Genomic DNA, 15,832 nt, shown 5'->3' on the forward strand with positions numbered 1-15,832 from the left:
CAGTTAAAGCAGCAGGAGTATAGCTACAGTGACTAATGTAGATAGAAAAGAGGGCAGGGCTCCTGCAGCTTTAACAGTTGTGATGAAGAGAGATTTTCACCAGGTGCTGTATGCATACAAATGACACCTGCTGGAATTTCCTTTTCTATACAATTGTTAAAGCTGCAGGAGTCCCATGCTCCTTTCCATACGGTCATCCTATGTTTGGATTGCAACTGGAATGCATTACATAAGCATGACATGCCAACTTTAGAAAAGGGGAGGCAGGGAGATATTTATTTATTAAAGGTGTTTTTTAAAAATCCCATTCTTCAACCAAAAAGGCTCCTGGAGCAGCCTGCATATAATCAATGAAACTAGACCATCTATGCCTGTAGGCTTACAATCTAAAAAGATGTGACAAACAAAGAAAAGGGAATGCGGAGTGAAGTGGGGGAGAATTAAGTACATCAGCAGGGATGGTGGAGAGACCCTGCTCCCCGTCTCTTTCAGTACAGCCTGCTGGAATGGCTGCAGGTGGCATAGCGTGGCCAGATGCAAAAGAAAATGGGGCACCTATACCTTTAATAGTGGCATAGAAGACAGAATTTCAGCAGGGATTGCATGCCTGAACAAGCTGCCCTTGCTAAAATTCCCTCTTCTAAACTGCAATTAAAGGTAGAGGAGCCCTATCCTCTTTTGCATCTGCCCACCTTATGTTGTGCCAATTGAGGGAGAAGAAGCCTTTATTGGGTGGGGGGGAGTGCTAAAATAAAAAAAGCAGGGAAGTTAGTTAGGCTAACCATATGAAAAGGAGGACAGGGCTCCTGTAGGGTGACCATATGAAAAGGAGGACAGGGCTCCTGTAGGGTGACCATATGAAAAGGAGGACAGGGCTCCTGTATCTTTAACAGTTGTATTGAAAAGGGAATTTCAGCAGGTGTCATTTGTATATATGGGGAACCTGGTGAAATTCCCTCTTCATCACACCAGTTAAAGCTGCAGGTGCCCTGCCCTTTTTTAAATCTGGTCATAGTATAGCTGCAGTATAGCTCTTGCAGCTTTAACTGTTGTGCTGAAGAGGAAATTTCGCCAGGTGCAACATGCATACAAATGACACCTGCTGAAATTCCCTTTTCTATGCAACTGTTAAAGATACAGGAGCCCTGTCCTCCTTTTCATATGGTCACACTAAAGTTAGTAAAGCTTGTTATTGGTGCAGTGATACGAGAACAGAATAGCACCTACCTAAATAGATAAATCTCTTCTACACACTTAAAAGTATAGAGGAACTATCTCTTCCTTTGCAACTGATCATCCTGGAAAAGATCAGCCCACCCCTCAGTGTTAGCTAAACGTACTCCTCATTGTCTTCCTCTTCTCCCTTTCTTACCCCCATCTCGAGAGCAAACTTTGAGAGAAAAACCCGAAAGTGGAGCCCTGCATGTTGCATATTTGATCAGCGGGGAGCGATCGCTTGTGCCTTGGAAACAGGCCCGTTAAGGAGATTCACACAGAAAACTGGAAAATAACAAAGACTATTTAACCTGTATCATTTTTTGCTGTGTGGTTTTATCCTGGTTGTGCTTTTTATATTATATTGTATTTTGTATTTGTGTTTTTAGATTGTTGGTTGTTTTTATGCTCATGATTTTAATTTTTGTGAACTGCCCAGAGAGCTTTGGCTATTGGGTGGTATAAAAGAAATGTAATAAATAAATAAATGATCCATGGATATTGATCTGGGAGTAAACCCATTGAAAATAGGCTTACTTTTAAGACGACAACTCTACGCAGATTTGAAGATACTTAACTTGGTAATTTTATACATATCTATTTAGGAATAAGCCCCAGCTGGCTGGGGAATCTGGGAATTGCAGTTCAATAAATCGGGGGGGGGGAACCAGATTGGGGAAAACTTGACTTAAGCTGTCACGGTGGCTGATTAATAGGGGGTAAATTCTCGATTAATTTATCTACTACCCTGTTATGCCCCCCTCCCCACGGCCGTGGCACTCGGTGCAGCGAGCATTGCCCGTTTAACCAAGGCAGGAACCAAGCGCGCCACAGCTTGAACTCTTGCAAGCCTTCTCCAGCCCGCGCGTTCATAATCACAGTCACGCCCCTTTCTCCGCCTCTCCTGAAGTGAACGCAACCAATCACCGTTTCCGCTCCGCCGGCTTCGGCCAACAGCGGCTGCTTCTCAACGCCGGACAAGATGGCGTCGTGGTGAGCGCGTTCGGGGTTGGACCGAGCGCAGCCGCGGGGATCTTATATGGCGAGTAAGCGGCGGAAGGCGGCGGCGAAGAAAACAGGAGTGGGCGCGTTTTGTCTGAAGAGCCCCGCGAGGAGTAGCAGCAGTAGCAGGCGAAAAGCTGCTGCGGAGGACGCCCAAGATGGAGAGAGCCCCTGCAGCAAAGCGGAGGGTGAGGCGCCTGGAGAGTTCCCTGTTTTCCCTCGGCGTCTTTTGCCCTAAGTCTAAACGTAGCTCACCTGCACCTCTCCTCTCGTAACAGGATTGTATCCCCCTCAGGTGCATTGGGTTTAATGGGGCTTACTCCCAAGTAAGTATAGATGTTTTGGACTACACCTCCTATCATCCGGGACCATTGTTTATGCTGGCTGGGGCATACGGAGTTGTAGTGAAAAACATCTGGAGGACGCTGTGTATAGCACGGATGGACGAATTGTGGTCCTCCATATTTTGTGGTCTACAACTCCCATCAACCCTGGCCAGTGCAGCCAGTGGTGAAGGATAATGGGACTTGTAGGCCAAAACCATATGGAAAGCCACTGGCAGCCCATTTCTGAGATAGAAGATCTGTCTTCCCAATAGCTCTGTTAAATTCTCGCCCTGCCCACCCACTATGTTTGCATTTCTCATTAACTGGGAGAAGATCTTGTTTTGTTCCTGCTCTATAGAATAGGGTGATCATATGAAAAGGAGGACAGGGCTCCTGTATCTTTAACAGTTGCATAGTAAAGGGAATTTCTGCAGTTGTAATTTGTATATATGGAGAACCTGGTGAAATTCCCTCTTCATCACAACAGTTAAAGCTGCAGGAGCTATACTAGAGTGACCATTTTAAAAGAGGACAAGGCACCTGCAGCTTTAACTGTTGTGATGAAGAGGGAATTTCACCAGGTTCTCCATATATACAAATGACACCTGCAGAAATTCCCTTTTCAATACAATTGTTAAAGATACAGGAGCCCTGTCCTTCTTTTCATATGGTCAGCCTACTATAGAATTGACCTCATAATGGGACTCTCCTTATCCAGTCACTTATAGAAGGGTAGCTTACCTTACTCTGTTGCAGAAAGATCATTAAAATGTGTAGTACTTTGAAGGTGTTCACAGTCATTGAAGTTCATGCTGTAATTTTATGGATAATTTGTCAATCTTTAATGTTCTATGAGACTTTGTTCTTATTCCAAGTTTAGACAATCTGGTTGCCCTCCAGCTGTTTTGGACTAGAATTCCCATAAACCTCAGTCTGCATGTCCAAAACTCAGGGATTTTGGCATTTGTAGTCCAAAACATCTGGAGGGTCCCAGATTTCCTACTCCTTATAATCCAGTAATATACAGCATATACAGTATTGAAATATGTATTTTTTCACAAAGAAAAGAAATTCCCATCACTCAGAATAACCCCCCACATTTAAACACTTCATATTGTTGCTTTCCAGATAAGATACTATATCATTCCACAAAAGTCTCTCTTGGGGGAGTGCAAGACTTCAAAAATGGAGTTCATAACCATGTTTTTTTTTAATTATACAAAGTTGAGGCAAGCCAGAGTGCCTTGAGTACTGACTTGTGTCATAAATGGCTTAATGGGTAATCCACACTTAAAAGTGTTAAGGTGGGACTGGTTTAAGATATTGTCATCAAAATCCTTTGTTGTTTTAAAGCTGCAAATAGCTGTATGCTATTTCCTCCTTATAGCTTTGGCGTAGCCATGGATTGCAAGGTTGCAGGGGCAGAACACGAATAACAACAAGGCACCATTTTCCCCCACATTGTGGTTTGTTGTGACCAAGGCAGTGTGCTAATACACACTGCCCAGTCGTTCCCATTGCAAGTGGGTGCTGCCATACAACACATGGTCATTTTGTCTCTGGTTTGTTTGGCGTTATTGCAAACCAGGAACTCTGGCTTGTCTCTTTCTTGAGAAAAACAAACCATGGGTTTGTTATCTGTCAGGTGTGCTTTAAGGCGGATTCCTGCACTGAGCGGGGGAGTTGAACTCAATGGCCTAATAGGCCCCTTCCAATTCTGCTAGTCTGTGATTCTGTGATTCTAATCTGGGCTTGGCTTTTCGTTCTTTAAAAATGGAGAAATGCTTCTACAATTGTGCAGAACTATATCAATTATGTAGAACCATTGTGGCTTACTCAGATGATTAGGGCTGGGCATAAAAGAAATAAATATTTATAGCATTTTTGTCCTGCTCTTTAGCCAAAATGGACTCCCAAAGATCAATAATAAGGCCTCTAGTCTTAAAGACCAAACACAAACAGGAAAAGGATTGGAAAGGGAGAAGAAAAAGCAAATTTGGCCCCCAGTTCTTAGTTACGAAGTTCTTATCATGAGTTGCTGTCTTCTCAGCTGAGCCAATGGAGAGGTCCTGTTTCTCTGCTTTCCTTCTGCTATAGCCTGACGGAATGGCTGCTGGATGACAGTTGGAGGAGGCTCAAAGCCTGATGGAGCTGGCTTCTCAGTAGAGCCGGTGATGGCTCTGCTTCATTCAGATTTGGGACGAAACATGTTTTGCATGCAAAAAGTCCCTGTTTAAATCATCAACATTTCCTGGTAGGGGAGCAAAGTACCTTTTTTAAAACCCTGGGGAGCTATTGCTAGTCGGTGCAGACCAGCCTTCTCCTACCCAGTTCCCTCCAGATGTGTTGGACTGGAATTCCCATCATTCCCAGCTATCTGGAGGGCACCATGTTGGGGAAGGCTGGTGTGGATAGTACTGAACTAGGTAGAAATATAAGACAGTTTCCTATGATGATAAATATCAGTGAATCAGCTTCCCCAATAAGTTTCACATTTTGTAGTTCATCAAGAGGGTTCAGATATCCATGTGTAGTTTTTGTTCATGTTTTTGGTTTTGCTTATTTTTATAGAGGCATGATATTTTGTGTGCATGTTTTCATGCAGAAACAAGTTCATATAAGACGCCAAAGAGAAGACTGGCTAGCAGATCACGCTTGCCTACCTTCAGTTCTCCTGTGAATGAAACTGACATACAGCAAGAGATCTTCTGGGATCCTCATTCACCAATTGCACCTAAGCTAGGTAACTACTTACTGTAATCCTTATTTAAAGTTGTTCCGTTAAGCATTCTGTGTGGTACAAGGCCCTAAACTGTCTAGTACCAGTTTACTTGAAGGACCAGCTGCTCCCAAATGCACCTCCCCAGTTATTAAGAACTCCAGTGGAAACTCTGCTCTGGCTGCCTCCACTTTCTGAGGTGGGGTGGATTGCCTTTGTGATGGTGCCCTATTGTAGAACTCCCTTCCTAGGTGGTTCCACCAGGATGCTTCACTTCTGACATGTAGGTGCCAAGGAAAAAACTCTCCTCTTCCCCCCCCCCCCTGTCATTTTTCTTGTCTTGATGCTGATTTTTGTCAAGTGGGTTTTTAATTGGGGATTGCTTTGATATTTTATATATGGTTCTGTTTGCAATCTGCCCTAGAGTTTTTATGGCTGAAAGATGGGAGAGCGAAAGTTGAAATAAATGACTCTTACTCTGAATGTCAGTTTTACATTTTCACTTTGATTAAAACGAGGAACCCTGTTATATAGTAAATACTATGCTTACACATTTGCAGACTATGGTATGCTTTTAAGGTTGGGAACTCCAGCATCAGAGGCAGTAAGCCTATACATACCAGTTGCTGAGGAACATGGGTCACCGTGTCCTGCTTGTGAGTTGCCTACTGTGTGAACACAGTACTGGACTAGATGTACCCTTGGTCTGATCCAGCATGGCTCTTCCTATGTTCTTAAATCCTCAGTCTTACAGTGTTTAGCAATTGTTTAAAAGTTTTTTTGTTTTGTGTTTCAGGCAATGAACAAAAGAAGCAGGCAGTAAGCGGTCGTACGGTTGACATCTCGGAAATTGTTAATCGGATTGCTCCTCAGGTATTCCTTCCTTAGATAAAACTGCCTAGTCTCTGCACATGCTTTCTTCCTTTCTGCAAACTGCCTTCTTTCATTTCATTTATTATATTTCTATACAGCCTCATAGCCAAAGCTCTCTGGGAGATACTTTAAGAAAACAAAGGGGGGGAAGCAGTTTCTTCTGTCCTAATTCTTGAGACCAGCAAGCTGCATGTTCTAATTTTAGTCTTTGAAATGTCCCAATAGCTACATATTATAATAACTTGCGTTAAGCTAAATCATATTTATGCCTCTAGCTAGTTAACCATGTATTTGTATATTCAACGGATGTTGTCACTAATATTAACAGGCACCTCTTAGTTTTAGGAGTTACTGTACGTGTGGGACTTGCAACAAAATATTGCAGTGTGTCCTCCCTCTGAAGCAGGGTTCTCCTGTTCAGGTGCCACCCAGCCATTCCCTCCAAGCAGGGCATTTCACCTCCCATTTTCTGTTTCCCTTTTCTAACTGATGCTCACCGTTCTGTGGCTACTGAGCATCCTGAGTCCCCATTGGAATTAGTGTAGCAGCTTTTGTCTTCTGTGCTGCTTCTAATATTTCTGTACGTCTGCAAGCCCAAGCATGAAAAGACCTTCCTTTTGTTACTTCAGTCCTGTTGGTGCTCATGATCTGAGTAGAGGGAGTGGTGCCTGTCCTGCTAGGAAAGCTGAAACAATGCGTTACACTGTTAGGTACACATTCCGTGATGTTACGTTTTTGTACAAATGTGTTCTGTTTCGAAGAATGTGGTTGATGCATATGAAAGCATCTCTTTAATATGTCAAGACACTGCCAATGGCAAGCCTCATTCATTCATTGGTGACGTAGTTCTAGGCAAATATGCACAACTTATTATTGCTCGATTGAGCTATCTGTAGTTTGGTTATCTTTTATAACTTGCCTTATAGGCAGAAAATAAATCTCCAGCTGTTTTGGACTTTAACTCACAGCATTCCTTCTTGTTGTTGTTGTTATTATTTATTACATTTCTGTACCACCCCATAGCTGAAGCTCTCTGGCGGTTTACAAAAGATTACAAAAGATCATTGGCCATATTGGCAGGGGCATAAAGGAGTTGAAGTCCAAAACATCTGGAGATCTACCTTCTGCCCCCCACCCCTTATTCTTAGTTTCGGAACAATTGAATTAATAGAGTTACTACTTCCCATAGATAGTCAAATGACAAATTAGCGTTCTGATTGCCTTAAAGCTGAAGTATTTTGGTTAAAGCTGTTTTATAGCATGAAGGCTGCAACCCCAAAGCACTTACTATAATAGAAGAGCAGCTGAATCCAGTAGGACTTCACTTCCAGCATATAAATACTTAGAATGGGCCAGTACAGTATGACAGAGCAAGTTGTTTTTGCAGCAAGATTAAGACAGTACAGCTGTTTAGACTGAAGGAAGTAGACCAAATCATGGAAACTGTTACTATAGGGCGAAACTTTCAGAATGCCATTTCCCCCCCTGCATAAAGGGGTCTGGTTACTGATAGAAGTTCTATATATGAACTGATAGTGCCTATATCCCCATCCCAAAGTATTTATGTCCCTTCTAACTTTGAATGGTATTATAATCTGACTATTTATCAATGAGAGGTCTTTGCAAGGTGTCAGATTTCTCATTCAGAATATTTTAATGTTTGATTTATAAAACGTCTGATCTCTAAATACTGAACTGATGCGGGCCACCTTGAGAAACCAATCTTGTTGATTGAATTAAATCCCCAAATTTGTAAAAGTAATGGTTGACCCAGAATTACATTTTCTTTTAAAATTTGAACTATTATTGTGAAAGTTTCATTAGAGTCATTGTTGTTGTTTTAGTATACTTTTAGCAGCTTTCTTTTAGTATACTTTTAGCAGCTTTCTTTTAGTATACTTTTAGCAGCTTTGATGTTCCAATTTTGCCCCTTCTTGACACATTCAATCATGTCTTAGTAACATCCAGGTTAGATTATTGTAGTATGTTCTGTGTGGAATGGCTTCTGAAAAATTCTCTAAAACTTCAGTGGATCAAGAATTCAGTAGCTAGATTGTCTGGAGTGAGATGGAGAGTATTACTCCAGTGCTGTACCAACTTCACTGTCTTCCAATTCATTACCAGGTCAAGTCAAATCTTTTGGGCCCTGAACAGACTAGGATATTTTCATTTCATTTATTGCATCTGGGCGATTTACAAAAATTAAAACTACAACAATATTTAACAATATACTAATCAACAATACCACAATAATATTCAAAAGTATACTAAATACAAGTTTACAGCAAAACAGAGCAGATAAGGAATCAAAATAAATTGGTTGGAATGTTTCTCCCCCTGAAGCAGCACCTCCCAAACTTCAGCTCCAGCCTTGCTTTTAAAGTCTCCGGGGGGGGGGGGGGGGGAGGGGAGCAGGTGGAATAGCTCACCCTTGGTGGAACAGCATTTCTCTCCCTGAAGCAGCATTTTAAGGGCTACCTCCTTCCTTGCAAATCTGCCTATATACTTCATTCAGCCAGTGCTTGCTCCAGTTCTTTCTCTGTGTGTGTTTTTGTGTGTAGGGATAGGTGTCTTCATGGGCTCCCCTCTCTGTGGGCTCCTCTGAGCCACTGCTGCACACATGCTTGTCTTGAAAATGTGAACAACTGAAGATGTGGCCTCCCTCCCTCTTCTGAAATACAGCAGATAGGAACACATGAGAGGGTTTTATCGACTGACTCATAGAATCATAGACTAGTAGAGTTGGAAGGGGCCTATAAGGCCATCGAGTCCAACCCCCTGCTCAATGAAGGAATCCACCTTAAACCATCCCTGATAGATGGTTGTCCAGCTACATCTTGAATGGTTCTAGTGTGGGAGAACCCATAACCTCCCTAGGTCATTGGTTCCCTTGTTGTACTGCTCTAACAGTCAGGAAGTTTTTCAGGAGTCTAGCTGGAATCTGGCTTCCTGTAACTTGAGCCCATTATTCCGTGTCCTGCATTCTGATTGAGCCCTAAACTCTCCCAGGAGAGGCCCGCCTGTCTCCTTCAGTGCTTGTTTTTTGGTTAACAGGAGAGATGTAGCTTTTGTAACAAGATTTTGCAGCGGGGTAGCTCATCCTGTATTTTATTGATCTGCATTCCATTTTTTACTGTATCTGGGTTGCTGATGCTGTGTGTGTGTTTGTTCTACTGTTTACTTATGATAGTTGCCTTGAGGGTTGTTGGACAGAAAAGCAGAAAATAAAAGTGAATGAATGAATAAATGATTTTTATTTGGGGGGGGAGTCTTGAAAGTTATTAAAACTTACTGATAGATGTGCACTTTTAATAGCATCCACTGTGTTCATATGTTTTCTTATTGTTGAGGATGAAAGACCTGCCTGTAATGAAGGATCTCTGCTGGGGTTGTGGATTGGTGATGATGCAATTCCTTGTACTCCTGGACTAACGAAAGTACGATCTAGAGTAAAAGTGAATGGGGCAAGGTATGTTGGGAACCCTTTTGGTTTTTGTTCTGAAGCGAATTCTTTCAGAATGAACGGTCTGTTCATCAAACTTGTAGATACTGTTTCCCATGTTTGGGAGACGGCTTTTTTCAATGGTGACACCAATATTGGGAAAATTCTCTGTTGCTGGAGAGTTTATTTAGTAGTAACTTCAGTTTTTAATCCTGCTCTGGATATTTGCTATAGAAAAGCAGATTATTTTTAATCAAGTAAACTGATTAAACAGTAAAGTGTAAAACTATGCTTTACTTGAATTATGCTGTGAAAGAAGTGTTTGTTTTCAGTAGCTATAACAAGTAAGCCATTTCAAAATACCTTGAGTTCCTAATATACTTTTTTCCTTCCGCTTGTTTGTTTAGAGGTCTTCGGTTAAAAAACAGAGAAGAGGAGCTTATGAAGCTGGCAAAGCAATTTGATAAAAACCTGACTGATGCAATCCAGGATCAAGATGCTCCATGCCACAATGTTGCTCACATTTCATCAGAGGGAAAGACGTCAATTGAACCTCAAGATGGAGTAGCTAAGGAGGATGCAGGGTCAGTGGAGCACTGTGAAAACGGTAGTCAGAAGTCCATCGATTTTGAGGCTGAAGTCGCTCTTAATGACCTCTTTGATTGCTCCACCCAGAAATGTAGTGGTCAGCTGAGCCAAAGCCTGTCAGATTGTTCTTCAAACTCTAGTTTCCATGGAAACCGGAACACTTTGCTAAAGGACAAGCACACTTCAGATAATGCCACAGCTGCTAGTGAATGTGTAGTTAGAGATGGACCTCAAAGGCAAGTCTCATCACTTGCTGTAGAATGTATGGCAGCCATTCCACCTGAAAAAGCTGAAATGACTTCGGAGCAAACAGTTCCAATCACCAGCTCTTCCAAGGTAGACTTGGTTGTCTCCAATAAGCTTGACAGAATTGTCGGCGATGACTTTGAGGACTGGGGTGCTGATTTGTTGCCGGATGACTCATTTGTCATGCAAATTACTCAGGACCCTGAGCTGATAAATATTCCAGCCAATGCATTATGTCATACTTCTAACAAAAGCAGTGAAGCAAAGAAAAGCACTGCAGGTTCTGAAAAACCTTACACTTTTGATTCCTCTAATAAAGTTCCAGCATCATGTGCTTTACAAAAAACAAGTGTTCAGATAGAAACACCCAAGGCAATTCTTCTGCATAAAGATTTCTCTTTAAAAACCGATAAGATGGAGTCCATTTCAGAAAGCTGTCCAAACAAAACTTCTGGCTGTAATTCTGTTTCAGTGAAATCTGGAAATAAGAGCGTCCAGGGCGGTTTTACTCAACTTAAATGTGTCCGTAATGATAACTTCTCTGAAAAAAGAGCTGCTTTGATTTCAGTGCCTTGTCTCCCTAAACCACAGACTGGAAAATATAGAAGCAACATGCACAGTGTTAATTATCAGTTGTCCACCGTTTCTGCCACTACAAAGGCTCTTGACCGAAAGAAAGCAACTAGTCAAAGAAGTACAGGTCATCTGAAGCAGACAGACGTGCCAAAGAAAAATGTGCTTTTGTTTGATGATTGGAATGAGCCTAGGTTCTCGGATGACGTTCTCGACTTGTTTTGTGAATCGAATAGTCTTTGGGGGGCAAACTGTGACGACGACGACTTGCTTTATCAAGTCTGCGATGATGTGGAAAAAAGCTCTCTGAGCCAGGAGGTTGCGAACGAGAATGAAAAAGCTAAATCGGTGGTAGCGAGTGCTTCCAAGTTAAAGGTGGGTTCATGCCTTGCAGTACCGATTCAGGGACTTTCACATTGCCTGCAGGCCCATGTGGGCAGGAAAACCTTCTCATTGGATCCTCCAGTTACAATTACAAAGCCGCTGAAGAATGAGAATTCTGCAAATTCACCAGTACAGCATACCTGTGCACCGTTTAAATCTGAGAGTGTCAATGGTGTTCCGGGGAAATGGCGCAGGTCTCTTTCAGTGCCTGAAGGAGGCTTTGCTTCCGGAAGTAGCTCAGCCACTCTCTCAACCACGTGTCTAAATGTTAATAATATGCAGTGGCAGAATGGCCTCTATAATGTTGCCAAGGTACAGAATAGCAGCAAAATTAATCAAGTGTCAGCTGAAAAGGTGAAATATGTGTTCCGGAAGACGAATAGTTCCCAAGCCCTTGTATTGGACCATAAAAACGTAAATATAGGCGACCTTTCTCGAACTAAGCTAGGGCTGTGGGAAAGCAAGAATGCACCAAACATCCCATTTCAGGCAACACTACAAATGAATCAGAAGCCAGCCTTTAAGAGGCACCTCTCTGATGGTTTTGCACAGTCTGGAACAGGTAGGTTTTGTGGATGCTCCCAGATGCTGGGTGTTGTGGGATTTTTCAAACCATCACAACTTCGGCTGTGGGTAAACATAAGTGATTGGAAAAGTTCACTTGATGCCTTGTAGGCTATCCTGTAAAATAGGCCAAAGTCAGTGCAGTGTAGAGGTTAGAAGGTTAGACTGGGCGTCGAGAGACCCAGGTTCTAGTTCCCACTCGGCCATGGAAGCTCACTGGGTGACTTTGGGCCAGTCACAGACTCTCAGCTCAGCCTACCTCACAGGGCTGTTGTGAGGGTGAAATGGAGAAGAGGAGGATTATGTACGCTGCCTTGAGTTCCTTAAGGAGGAAAAAAGGCAGGATATAAATGCAACAAATAAGTCCTGTTCTCCCCCCCCCCCCCAATTTTCGATTTCATTGCTTACCTGTAGGGCAGGGGTAGGGAACCCCTGGCCCAGGAGCCAAATCTGTCCCTTCAGCATTCTTCAGATGGCTATGCCCCTTCTCTCCTCCCCCCACCCCACAACCACTGATTGGTGGTTTCCCAGCTTTTGTGTAGCCCCCCCCCCCCATTCTAAAAGGTGAAAATGCCTCCCCTAAGGCATAGTTACTGGCAGTAAGACTTTAACCTTGCAAAACGCTCCTGAAGCAAATCTCCCTTCCCTGTTTACTCTGATAGACATTCATGCCACAATTTAAAAAGTTAGGGACCCTCCTCTAAAGCAGTTCTAGCAGATCAAGAATGACCTACCAATTTCTCTGTGGTCAGTAAGTGTAGCCATATTAGTGGCTACCTTCAGATGGTGATGGCGAACAATTGAAGCTGCTAATGCATGCCTTCTCTTACAGACCAGAGAAGTAGAAAGTGTTCTCAAGAAGAAATTGCGAGGAAAAAGCAAGAAGCTCTTGAGCGGAGAAAGTGTAAAATGCAAGCATCGCTCAAAAATACAGCACCTACCTGAGTGTGATCAGCAAGCTGGATGTAGAGGGATTTTTGACAGCTGGACAAAGTCATGTAACCGACATTATTATTTTTCAATTCTACCTTGCTCTGTCTTGATTCTTCTGTGAAATACCAGTCTTGACCTATGAGCAAGGAGCTGCTTGGAGTTTAGTTTTTAGGGGGGGGGGTGTTTTTGTTTTTAACACTGGCCTAATTTGCACATAATTACAATCTGTGGGTTATTTTAATGATGGGTTGTTGGGGGGAGTGAGTAAGCTCACTGCCTCCTGCCCACTCACTGTTTCTGCTTTGCATGTGGTTTCTTAAACAGGAACCACCTGCTCCTTGGTTGATCAGCGTGACATCCAAACCCAGCTCTGGGATGTTGAGGGACAAACAACCCAGAGATTTAACCCATGTTTGTTGTTGAGTTAAAAACGTTGGTTGTCTGACCCTTAACAACCCTGAGTGCAGACATCACATTGATGAAAGTGGCTGCAAAGTGGAAGAAGCTTCATCTGTTAAATAAACCATGAATTGGTATTAAGTGCAGACCAGGTCATTATCATTTACAGCTGGTACTGGATTTCTAATCTAGTATCTGGCTCACTCTTTGCGATATCAGTTCTTTTGAGTAAACAATACAATTGGCATGATACATACCATATAAAAGAATACTCTGCCAGTTTTACCTGGCAATGTGTGGGGAGTCAAATGTCTCAAGATACTTTACTTTAATGGAATGCTTATTATGTAGCCCTTTACCCCTTAAAAATGGTTCTCATAATTTGCAATCCATGTAACCATTTTTACTCCAGGGTCATCAGTGATGCTGTTCCAAATGTTGCACTTTGTGGAATGTAGCTATACAATAAATGCAAAACTACCATGTTAAACCTAGGCAACAGTTCACGGCTTGGGAACACTTTTAATTTTGTATTATTACAGCAGTACAAAAAGGAACAGGTCTGATTTTGTAAACTGTACACTCTAGAACATGTGAAGCTTTTCTAGGATTTATTTATGTTTGTAAATTATGTACACTTTGTAAATTGTGATTAAAGCTACAGTTGCTTCTGTGACAATGCTCTTTTCTAGTCTGCAGTTGGGGAACTGAGCTTTAATGGAATCTTTGTTTCTCTTCACGGAGTGCTTTTCCCATTACGAACCTACCTGTACACTATGATTAACACCTAACATTCAGAGGATGATAACAAGGGAGAGTCTTCTCAGTGGTGGCCCCAAACTGTGGAATGCTCTCCCCAGTGAGGTTCACCTGATAGTAATATTGTTAACTTTTCAGTGCCAGTTTCCTGTCATTTGGTAGCATGTGGGCCTTTTCAATTTAGTTGATTTGCCAAGTCTTGGCATCTAAATTGTCTTTAGCTGTCTTCAATTGTTCTAAATTTTTGTATGTTTTAACCCCTACTTTAAGAAACCTTAAGATTTTTTTTAGAGAAAGGTGCCTAATAAATTTAATTGTCAATAATAGTTCACACTTAAAGCTGCAGGAGCCCTGCCTAGCATGACCAGATACAAAAGAGGGCAGCTTGAACTGTTGTGATGAAAAGGGAATTTCACCAGGTGCTGCAAATGACACCAGCTGAAATTCCCTTTTCTATACAACTGTTAAAGATGCAGGAGCCCTGCCCTCCTTTCCATATGGTCACCCTGCTTTAGGTGAATAGTTCTTGCACTAGATTCTATCCCTGGACCTGCCAAAAACGTGCACCTCCTGACTTCAGTTTTTGTCCTAATTCTGGCTCCACCACTCTGAACCAGAAGATTCTGCCCAGTGGCCCAAGTCAGGTACCAGGATTTTTGATCCCTGATTTATAAATATCTGATTTTTAATTTAAGCTGAAATGAATGGAACTAAATCAGCTTAAATGTGAGTGCTGCAGTTCAACTGCGTTGTGGATTAGAAGAGATGTAGAATATAGGACAGAACTGACCCACAGAAGAGTTACAAAACAACGCAGGAAATTGCTTAATTTCTGCTTTGAAAAGTGAAATGGTGGCGTAATGTCATAAGGAGTGACATAAGGTTTTAGTGATGCAGTGTTCAAATCTTATATAATAATTAGAGTAACTATGTGTCTGGATTTCTGTGTGCTGCAATGAGCAAAACATGTGACTTGTTTTGTGCCATATGGTAGTCCAAATTATTTAGATTAAAGGAGGACAACCCTAGCTATTTTTTTAGGCAACTACTTAGCCTAGTGGTTAGGTGTTGAGCCAGGAAATCCCTACTTCAACCGTCACTTAACTGCCCCAACTCCTATCCCTCCACACTTAATAATAATAATTTCTTACCCACCTCTCCCTTTGGATCAAGGCAGAGAATAACATTAGTGCAGGAATCAACACATTTTTTAAAAAAATCTTGATTTTACATTAATCTGGGTAGGCCTGCCGGAAAAGGCTAGTCTTCAAAGCTGCCTTAAAATCACAGAGGGAGTTAATATTACAAATCTCCTCCGGCAGGCTGTTCCATAATCCAGGGGCGACAGAAGAAAAAGTCCTCTGGGAAACTGATGTCAGCCTAGTCTTGGCTGACTGAAGTAAGTTCTCCCCAGAGGACCTGAGTGTGCGGGGCGGACTGTATGGGAGAAGGCGATCCTGCAGGTAACCTGGACCCAAACCATTTAGGCCTTTAAAGGTAATGACCAGCACTTTGTACTTCGCCCGGAAACTAATCGGCAGTCAGTGGAGTGATTTTAATGTTGGGGTAATATGCTCACCCCTAGATGTACCGGTGACCAACCTGGCTGCCATATTTTGAACTAGTTGAAGTTTCCGAACTAGGTACAATGGTAGCCCTATGTAGAGCGCATTGCAGGAGTCGAGCCTTGAAGTTACCAGCACTTGCACAACCGTCTTTAGGTCTTCTGACTCTAAGAAGGGGCGCAGCTGGCGTATCAGCCAAAGCTGATAGTAGGCACTCCTGGCCGTCACTTGCATCATTAGTATA

At 42.4% G+C, this 15,832-nt stretch overlaps 1 protein-coding gene across 1 annotated transcript; it reads left to right on the forward strand.

Moving 5' to 3' along the window:
- Nucleotides 1-2,254: 2,254 nt before the first annotated feature.
- On the forward strand, nucleotides 2,255-12,956 carry ETAA1 (ETAA1 activator of ATR kinase). Its single transcript, XM_063121444.1, has 6 exons — nucleotides 2,255-2,405; nucleotides 5,149-5,286; nucleotides 6,059-6,135; nucleotides 9,486-9,604; nucleotides 9,985-11,930; nucleotides 12,765-12,956. The coding sequence occupies exons 1-6, from the start codon at nucleotides 2,255-2,257 to the stop codon at nucleotides 12,875-12,877; spliced, it is 2,544 nt and encodes an 847-aa protein (XP_062977514.1). The 3' UTR covers nucleotides 12,878-12,956.
- Nucleotides 12,957-15,832: the final 2,876 nt, after the last annotated feature.

This window comes from Elgaria multicarinata, chromosome 3, assembly GCF_023053635.1.
Source record: "Elgaria multicarinata webbii isolate HBS135686 ecotype San Diego chromosome 3, rElgMul1.1.pri, whole genome shotgun sequence".
NCBI lineage: Eukaryota > Metazoa > Chordata > Lepidosauria > Squamata > Anguidae > Elgaria > Elgaria multicarinata.